This window comes from Sardina pilchardus, unplaced genomic scaffold (assembly GCF_963854185.1).
Source record: "Sardina pilchardus unplaced genomic scaffold, fSarPil1.1 HAP1_SCAFFOLD_137, whole genome shotgun sequence".
NCBI classification, from domain to species: Eukaryota; Metazoa; Chordata; class Actinopteri; order Clupeiformes; family Clupeidae; genus Sardina; species Sardina pilchardus.
In genome coordinates, this window is record NW_026910914.1 from 22501 (window position 1) to 32500 (window position 10000).

The 10000-nt window shown below is 48.0% G+C and overlaps 2 protein-coding genes across 2 annotated transcripts in view; one reads left to right on the plus strand and one right to left on the minus strand.

The window, feature by feature from the left end:
* Positions 1-5996, minus strand: part of LOC134074670 (uncharacterized) — a 9553-nt gene extending 3557 nt beyond the window's left edge. Inside the window, exons 1-3 of the mRNA XM_062530477.1 lie at positions 5660-5996; positions 3657-3798; positions 507-1078 (exon numbers count right to left, since the gene is read on the minus strand). Of these exons, the coding sequence (XP_062386461.1) occupies positions 507-1078; positions 3657-3798; positions 5660-5746 (801 nt within the window). The 5' untranslated portion in view covers positions 5747-5996. The remainder of the gene's footprint in view (positions 1-506; positions 1079-3656; positions 3799-5659) is intronic.
* Positions 5997-6128: 132 nt separating this feature from the next.
* Positions 6129-10000, plus strand: part of LOC134074671 (E3 ubiquitin-protein ligase parkin-like) — a gene marked incomplete at its 3' end in the record, with an annotated part of 54074 nt that continues 50202 nt past the window's right edge. Inside the window, 1 exon segment of the mRNA XM_062530478.1 lies at positions 6129-6219. Coding sequence (XP_062386462.1) covers positions 6213-6219 — 7 coding nt within the window.

The following is a 10000-nucleotide window of genomic DNA, read 5'->3' on the forward strand; positions in this document are numbered from 1 at the left end:
TTTATGATAACCTCACCGCGTGTCATCCATTATCCCTTACGTAAGATATCGCTTTTTGCAGTTAAGTTAATCTAAAGCTAGTCTGGAGTTAGTCTAAAGCTACTGTAGTCTGGAGTTAGTCTAAAGCTAGTCTGGAGTTAGTCTGGAGTTAGTCTAAAGCTAGTCTGGAGTTAGTCTAAAGCTACTGTAGTCTGGAGTTAGTCTAAAGCTAGTCTGGAGTTAGTCTGGAGTTAGTCTAAAGCTACTGTAGTCTGGAGTTAGTCTAAAGCTACTGTAGTCTGGAGTTAGTCTAAAGCTAGTCTGGAGTTAGTCTAAAGCTACTGTAGTCTGGAGTAAGTCTAAAGCTACTGTAGTCTGGAGTTAGTCTGGAGTTAGTCTAAAGCTACTGTAGTCTGGAGTTAGTCTGGAGTTAGTCTGGAGTTAGTCTGGTCTGAATGAGTCTGGTCCAAGATCACAGTGTCTGCTTGGCTTCACTCAGAGCCAGATGATTGACAGCTGTCACTCACGTGACAGTGGTCTCCCAGCTGGCCGCACCCGGGCGGTCGGCCCCTCATGCGCATCTCTGCCTGTTGGCATGGCGACGCCCCACACGGGGTGGCGGTGGGTCCGCGCGGTCCGAGCTCTCGCAGGAACGGCGCCAGCTCGTCCTCCAGCTCGTCGCTCAGCTCGAACTTCATGACGTCCGCCAGGCCGCCCGCACGACTCGAGAGGCTCTCCAGCAGCTCCAGACCGTTCCCGCCGTTCCCGTCGCTCCCGGCGCTCCCGGCGCTCCCGTCCAGCTCCTGGTGCCGGCAGCGGAGCAGCTCGGAGATGGAGGGGATGGACTCCGGGCCGGCGGCGGCGGCGGTGACGCCCGGGCCGTGCTCGGCCCACGACAGCAGTCCGTAGCCGCGGTCGGCGTGGGCCAGCGAGGAGGAGCAGGAGGAGGGCGAGGAGGAGAGCGAGCACAGCAGGTCCGGCTGGTGGCCGGGGCTCAGCCCGTGGCCCGATGGTGGTGGTGGTGGTGCTGCTGGTGCTGGTGGGGCTGATGGGGCTGGTGCTAGAGTCTGTCTCATGGCCGACAGCAGACCAGGGATCTCTGTGGGGGGGGGGGGGGGGGGGTCAGAACAGTGCAGAGGGGGGGCAAACACCACACACACACACATTACATCTTTTAACCTAAACATCAGCAAACATGAAGAAATAAATGTAAAAAAAACACACACACACACACACACACACACATACACACACACTACACCTCATTTTACAACACACAATAATATCAATCTACAGAGTCTGTCTCATGGCCGACAGCAGACCAGGGATCTCTGTGGGGGGGGGGGGGGGGTCAGAACAGTGCAGAGAAATCCACCATCACACACACACTATACCACACACAAACACACACTACTGTACACCACACGCCAACCCTCACACCCCACATTCACGCCACACACACCACACACACACACACTACATCTTTTAACCTAAACGTCAGCAAACATGAAGAAATAAATGTAAAAAAAAAGCGCTGCACTTCTAATGAATCTATTTGACAGCAGAAAGATGGCAAGTGCCCCCGCCCCCCTACACACACCCACACACACACACGGCCATAGCTTTGGAATTCCAGCGGAAGTTGGTTCATACGGTGACGACATCTTATAAAATGGCTAACTTTACACACACATACACACAAATACGTGTGCGCAATATAATACGCCTCATCTTATAAAAAGGCCTAATTCTACACACACACACACACACACATACACACACACTACACCTCATTTTACAACACACAATAATATCAATCTACAGTAATATCTTTTTACTTCATATCTAATATATTTTTTAATATCATTTGATTCTGTACTGTATCAGATGATGTCATGTCCTGTAGATCACTGCTCTGAATGCTTCTCTCTGTCTCTCAGACAGCTAGTACTATTCTTTACAAAGGCACACACACACACACATACACACAGACAATAACAGACACACACACACACACACACACACTTATGTAACCTTGAGCAATCGCTCCTCTCTGGATCCTGGTTGTGTGTGTGTGCGTGTATGTGTGTTCTCCAGACTCCTTTCACATGAGGAGGAGGAAACGTGTGTGTGAGTGCGTGTGTGTGTGCGTGTGTGTGTGTGCGTGTGTGTGTGTGTGTTCTCCAGACTCCTTTCACATGAGGAGGAGGAAACGAGGCCACTCAGCTACTACAGAAATCAATCAGTCTGGTCTGTGGGGTCGTAACCATAGCAACGACCTGTTGTGTCTCCAACACAACAGGTTGGAGGCAAAGTAGGAAGTGACGTAAGGAATCTCTGATCAATGTGATTGGTCAGGCTGAACCAATGATTTCAAAGTTAGTGCCCATTGTGATGCAGTGTTGGAGACGAATCCCAATCGTGAGTCACCAGACCCTATTCGCTTTGTGAAGGAGTCTGGATATTTCCAGGCTGGCCCTGATATGGCCCTGTCTGATCTAGACCTGTTGTGGCCCTGATGTAGACCTGTTGTGGCCCTGATGTAGACCTGTTGTAGCCCTGATGTAGACCTGTTGTGGCCCTGATGTACTGTAGACCTGATATGGCCCTGCCTGGAGTAGACTTGTTGTGGCCCTGGTGTAGACCTGGTGTGGCCCTGGTGTAGACCTGTTGTGGCCCTGATTGAGACCTGTTGTGGCTCTGATCCTGATGTAGACTTGGTGTAGCCCTGATGTAGACCTGTTGTAGCCCTGATGTAGACCTGTTGTGGCCCTGATGTAGACCTGATCTAGACCTGATGTAGAGCTGTTGTGGCACTGATGTAGACCTGATCTAGACCTGATGTAGAGCTGTTGTGGCACTGATGTAGACCTGATCTAGACCTGATGTAGAGCTGTTGTGGCACTGATGTAGACCTGGTCTAGACCTGATGTAGACCTGATGTAGACCTGATGTAGACCTGATCTAGACCTGATGTAGAGCTGTTGTGGCACTGATGTAGACCTGGTCTAGACCTGATGTAGACCTGATCTAGACCTGATGTAGAGCTGTTGTGGCACTGATGTAGACCTGATCTAGACCTGATGTAGACCTGATGTAGACCTGATCTAGAGCTGATGTAGAGCTGTTGTGGCACTGATGTAGACCTGGTCTAGACCTGATGTAGACCTGATGTAGACCTGATCTAGAGCTGATGTAGAGCTGTTGTGGCACTGATGTAGACCTGATCTAGACCTGATGTAGACCTGATGTAGACCTGATCTAGACCTGATGTAGAGCTGTTGTGGCACTGATGTAGACCTGGTCTAGACCTGATGTAGACCTGATCTAGACCTGATGTAGAGCTGTTGTGGCACTGATGTAGACCTGATCTAGACCTGATGTAGACCTGATGTAGAGCTGTTGTGGCCCTGATCTAGACCTGATCTAGACCTGATGTAGACTTGGTGTAGAGCTGATCTAGACCTGATCTAGACCTGATGTAGAGCTGTTGTGGCCCTGATGTAGACCTGATCTAGACCTGATGTAGACTTGGTGTAGACCTGATGTAGACCTGTTGTGGCCCTGATGTAGACCTGTTGTGGCCCTGATCTAGACCTGATGTAGAGCTGTTGTGGCCCTGATCTGGCCCTGGTGGTCCCCAGCTGTGCTGTGCTGTGTGGGGGGCGGGGCCTCACCCTTGACGAGCAGGTCTTTGAGGTGGTGGTTCTCGGCGGCCAGACGGGCCATCTCCCGCTCCAGCTGCTGCACGCGCACCCTCAGCAAGGCCAACTCCTCCGCCTGGGACACGCACAGCACGTCCGGCTCCACCTTCAGGGGCTGCGGGGGGGAGAAGAACACAAGCATGCGGCTTCACCTGCCGACCAGAACACACACATCGCCATGGAGACTGCAAAGGGCCTCCACATGAGTGGGGCGGAGTGTTCGCAAAGGTTCCAGACTGTTCCGGAATGTTGTTGTTCTCTAACGTTCTAGTCCCTGAGTGATCTTTTAGTCACTGCCTCTCTTGTTGAATCCTTAAAAGCTCCCCATCGTCATTCAAAAGACCACAAAAAGACTCTGACATTTGCACGCAAATCGTTGCTCGATTACACCACAACAATAATCTACAATGGGATATTTTTTTTGAATGAACCTTTGGCATTACACTGCAGGAAGATAGGGGAAATGAAGGAGAAATCTGTGCCTGAAAGACAGGCTGACATTTTGAAAGCATCTTACAAAACTGCACAGCTACAGAAAAGCACGACTTCAGGGGAGACGTGTCTCTCACACTGGAGGGAGGTAACCTTGCAAAATTGGGAGGTAAAGGTATAATTGCTATTCCTCTCACACGGGAAAAGAAATGTCATTCCAAAAGCCTTTGACGAATTTCAGATTAAATAAAAACGTGATTGTTGCTGAGGTTTATTTTATTTTTGAAAACCTATTAGCTGTCCTAAGAAATAAAATAGAAGAAATTGTGCTTTACTCCCTGAAGGAAGAAGAAAAAAGGGCAAATATTATAATCTGCCATCTTGCTCATTAATATGCAAATTGAACGGTGTTTAGTCCGTGATTTTGCTGTGCAGGCGGGTTGTTATACGCCACATCATATTTGAGGAGATGTAGAAAACATTACATTGATGCAGTTTCAATTTGAATATTAATGAGGCGTACACCGTTGCCAGTCCCAAAGCTTGAGCAGGCCGTGGGTTTATTAAAGTGTACATAACAAATATTTTTTTATGAGGCACGACTTCAATCATAGTTATTTCCTCTAGGCAGTAATCCTGTTCTAAAGCGTTAAAAGGAGCACACCGCAAATGTGATCATGTTTTGCTCCTTTGCCAATAACATGACCTTACTAATGCCTGCTGACATATGGGCTTCTCTTGCCACTGTAAGACGCCGATTAATGCAACTACATGTACATCAGTCTGTGATCACGAATGTGATATACATAGTAAGACGCCGATTAATGCAACTACATGTACATCAGCAACTACATGTACATCATGCATGTACATGCATGTTTTCCCCAGTGAGTTGGTCTAAATTCAACTTTCAAGTGTTTGAGTCTTTTTGATCAATCACAATGATTTTTAAAATGTCAACAATGTTTAACGTTTCCTTTATTCGCCGAGGCCGAAGAGGCTAAAATTGATTGTCTCCTGTCCAAAAATGCATTGAGGGTGAAATCATAACCAACGCACAACATAGTTATTGTGACATGACTACTATAACACCGTTTTCAGTGGATCATTACCATCGGTCAGGATTTGTTCATTTAATTGGCTAGCCTACTCGAGGCGTACCACCAGCAAGATGCTGGTTTAATTGGAAGCGCAGTTCAAGTACTTGTTACGTTTCTTTTGATTCAGTTCAATTCGTTCATTCATGACAACTTTGGCTATTTATATTAAGTTAGGTCAAGGTATACCGGTCATCTAATTCAGAAGGCTATGCAACACGACCCTAATAGAAAAATAGTCTAGTAAAAATGTAGGCTATTATGGGTGAAGTCAAGTGACCAAAGAAAAAACAAAGCAATAGCCGATGGGATGTCAACAATGCGTCAAATTACGGTAGTACGTCTATATAAGGTATAGATCTGCTTGTATAATGCCCTTTAGCCTCTGGGTTTAGGTGTTTAATGAGTCCATGGTCGAAGAGAATGAATTGCATCGAGAGAGCTTACTCTGAATTCAAACGGATCCTGAGAGGATTGGGCGGCACCGTTTGGTATGCCGCCCCCGTGATAGTGGAGTTGGTGCGACTCCAACATGTCGTTTCAGTTCGCGGAAAGCTTCTAACTTGCCTTTAATCAGCGGATTGCTGTCACTCATAGCGCGACAAGCACCGAAACGCTAGTTAGCTAGCTACTTAAACATGCGTGAGAAGGCTTCCGTCAACAAACAAAGGTTTCCGGTGTGACGTAAAACACAATTCTCTCAGCAGAACAGAATATGGGCTTATACTATGTCATGTTTAACATTTAAAGAAGGAAGTATAACAATATATCTTAATCACGTCCATCTGAAAGTTTCCATTCCGACTGTGTGTTTTTTAAGTGGTGAAAATATATATTATGACACGATTTCCCACCATGCATTTCGGCTGTGGGCATGCCCAGTGAATTTGACAAGAAGTTCGTCTCAGCAGCAACACGCTGGTCACTGGGCAGGGGCTCGGAGACATATGAAAGTCATCTGGCTGGACAGGAGGTCCGAATAGAGAGAGTCGCCATCATCATGATCGGTATGTGAGTAGGCACGACCCAAGTGACGTTCGTGTACTATTTGGTAACTGACATAGCTCGTGTGTCCTCGTACAGATGTATGCTAGCTAGTAAGTTATTACAGTGAACTTGGTTCACGTTGTCTGTCATATTCGTATTCGCCCATATCCCCCCCCCCCTCACACACACACACACCTGTAGCAAGGACTTAGTGCCCTCCGCTCACTCATTCCCGCATGACAGTCCAAGCCATGTATCGGTGACTAATATGTTCCAACGCCGAACTGCAGGCGGCAGATAAGTAGCTATGTATCCTCTGGGACGTCTCATGAAGTTTGGCCACCATTATGTCCCGTAAATACGGGCAGGGGCAGTTTAGATAGCGACAACAGAAAGTAATGCTGTTGTATTCTACAGTTGTCCTATCAGAGGTGCAGTCTGGCGTGTTTGGGTTCGGTGGAATGATCATGAAGTGATTCTTGCTGTAGAGGATGACGTAAGCCTTGTTTGTAAACAGAATGCCACGTGATAGATAATAGAAAGATGAATGAATAAACAAACAAATGACTTGATCGCCTGCTTAACATTACTGGTGGAATCAAACATCAGATGTCTTGTAGCGTTTTAAATGTAATCTCATTGTGCTTCTTGTTGAGTAAGTATTTAGAAGTGATTAGCCCAGACACTTCCCGATTCTCGACCCACGTGGTCCTGATCGCACCTTGTGCTTATGGTTGTTCACGGGGGCATATAGACACTGGGCTAGGGCAAGGTCACTCAGGGTCAAGGTCACTCAGGGTCAAGGTCACTCAGGGTCAGCGTGGCTGACTGCAGCAGCGTGCGCATGAGTCAAATGACCTCTGACCTGTGGCTCTGGCCAGAGAGCCTCCGTATCTTGGCCTACTAGAGCAATGCACTCTGGAACAGCAGCTTCTCAGCCTCTTCCCCATTTCACTGTGGACACACACACACACACACACACATACACACACACACATATACAAAGACACGCACGCACGCACGCACGCACGCACGCACGCATGCACACACGCACACACGCACACACGCACACACACCTGTAATTGTGTGTGTGTGTGTGTGTGTGTGTGTGTGTGTGTGTGTGTGTGTGTGTGTGTGTGTGTGTGTGTGTGTGCTCCGATGATATGTGTTTAATATATCCACATGCACGTGTGTGTGTGTGTGTGTGTGCTCCGATGATATGTGTTTAATATATCCACATGCAAGTGTGTGTGTGTGTGTGTGTGTGTGTGTGTGTGTGTGCTCCGATGATATGTGTTTAATATATCCACATGCAAGTGTGTGTGTGTGTGTGTGTGTGTGTGGGAGCTCCGATGATATGTGTTTAATATATCCACATGCAAGTGTGTGTGTGTGTGTGTGTGTGTGTGTGTGTGCACTCCTGCTCCTGCTCCTTTTGCTGTCTGTCTGTCAAGGTGAGTTTGGTGTGATGCCCATTTCAGGCTTGCAAGTCCCCAGTAGAGTGTGTTGTGGGAACAGCGAGTGTGTGTGTGTGTCCAGTAGAGTGTGTTATGGGAACAGCGAGTGTGTGTGTGTCCAGTAGAGTGTGTTGTGGAAACAGGGCGTGTGTGCGTGTGTGTCCATTAGAGTGTGTGTGTGTGTCCAGTAGAGTGTGTTGTGGAAACAGCGAGTGTGTGTGTGTGTGTCCAGTAGAGTGTGTTATGGGAACAGCGAGTGTGTGTGTGTGTCCAGTAGAGTGTGTTGTGGAAACAGTGTGTGTGTGTGTGTGTCCAGTAGAGTGTGTTGTGGAAACAGCGAGTGTGTGTGTGTGTCCAGTAGAGTGTGTTGTGGAAACAGTGTGTGTGTGTGTGTCAACAGTAGAGTGTGTTGTGGGAACAGCGAGTGTGTGTGTGTGTCCAGTAGAGTGTGTTGTGGAAACAGTGTGTGTGTGTGTGTGTGTGTCAACAGTAGAGTGTGTTGTGGGAACAGCGAGTGTGTGTGTGTGTGTGTGTGTCCAGTAGAGTGTGTTGTGGAAACAGCGAGTGTGTGTGTGTGTGTGTGTCCAGTAGAGTGTGTTGTGGAAACAGCAAGTGTGTGTGTGTGTGTCCAGTAGAGTGTGTTGTGGAAACAGCAAGTGTGTGTGTGTGTGTGTGTGTCCAGTAGAGTGTGTTGTGGAAACAGCAAGTGTGTGTGTGTGTGTGTGTGTCCAGTAGAGTGTGTTGTGGAAACAGCAAGTGTGTGTGTGTGTGTCCAGTAGAGTGTGTTGTGGAAACAGCGAGTGTGTGTGTGTGTGTGTGTCCAGTAGAGTATGTTGTGGAAACAGCGAGTGTGTGTGTGTGTGTCACTGTCAACAGTAGAGTGTGTTGTGGAAACAGCGAGTGTGTGTGTGTGTGTGTGTGTGTCCAGTAGAGTGTGTTGTGGGAACAGCGAGTGTGTGTGTGTGTGTGTCCAGTAGAGTGTGTGTGTGTGTCCAGTAGAGTATGTTGTGGAAACAGCGAGTGTGTGTGTGTGTGTCACTGTCAACAGTAGAGTGTGTTGTGGAAACAGCGAGTGTGTGTGTGTGTGTGTGTGTGTGTGTCCAGTAGAGTGTGTTGTGGGAACAGCGAGTGTGTGTGTGTGTGTGTGTCCAGTAGAGTGTGTTGTGGAAACAGCAAGTGTGTGTGTGTGTGTGTGTCCAGTAGAGTGTGTTGTGGAAACAGCGAGTGTGTGTGTGTGTGGGTGTGTCCAGTAGAGTGTGTTGTGGAAACAGCGAGTGTGTGTGTGTGTGTGTGTCCAGTAGAGTGTGTTGTGGGAACAGCGAGTGTGTGTGTGTGTCCAGTAGAGTGTGTTGTGGGAACAGCGAGTGTGTGTGTGTGTGTGTGTCAAAGTAGAGTTTGTTGTGGAAACAGCGAGTGTGTGTGTGTGTGTGTCCAGTAGAGTGTGTTGTGGAAACAGCGAGTGTGTGTGTGTGTGTGTCCAGTAGAGTGTGTTGTGGGAACAGCAAGTGTGTGTGTGTGTCAACAGTAGAGTGTGTTGTGGAAACAGCGAGTGTGTGTGTGTGTGTGTGTCCAGTAGAGTGTGTTGTGGAAACAGCAAGTGTGTGTGTGTGTGTCCAGTAGAGTGTGTGTGTGTGTCCAGTAGAGTGTGTGTGTGTGTGTGTGTCCAGTAGAGTGTGTGTGTGTGTGTGTGTGTCCAGTAGAGTGTGTGTCCAGTAGAGTGTGTTGTGGAAACAGCGAGTGTGTGAATGTTCAGTTCCTGATGATGTTCAGTGTCAGCGGAATTGTGAGACGCCTGATTGGTAGTTCTGATGTGATGTCATGGTGCTGTAAGACGCCTGATTGGTAGTTCTGATGTGATGTCATGGTGCTGTTAGACACCTGATTGGTAGTTCTGATGTGATGTCATGGTGCTGTTAGACACCTGATTGGTAGTTCTGATGTGATGTCATGGTGCTGTTAGACGCCTGATTGGTAATTCTGCTGTGATGTCATGGTGCTGTTAGACGCCTGATTGGTAGTTCTGATGTGATGTCATGGTGCTGTTAGACGCCTGATTGGTAGTTCTGATGTGATGTCATGGTGCTGTTAGACGCCTGATTGGTAGTTCTGATGTGATGTCATGGTGCTGTTAGACACCTGATTGGTAGTTCTGATGTGATGTCATGGTGCTATAAGACGCCTGATTGGTAGGGCTGATGTGATGTCATGGTGCACTTAGACACCTGATTGGTAGGGCTGATGTGATGTCGCAGTCTCCAGTGAGCTGTCAATCTGATTGGATGTCGGGCAGTCTGACTCATTGACTAACAGGGGAACAGACGAGACTGGTACTGCCACACACACA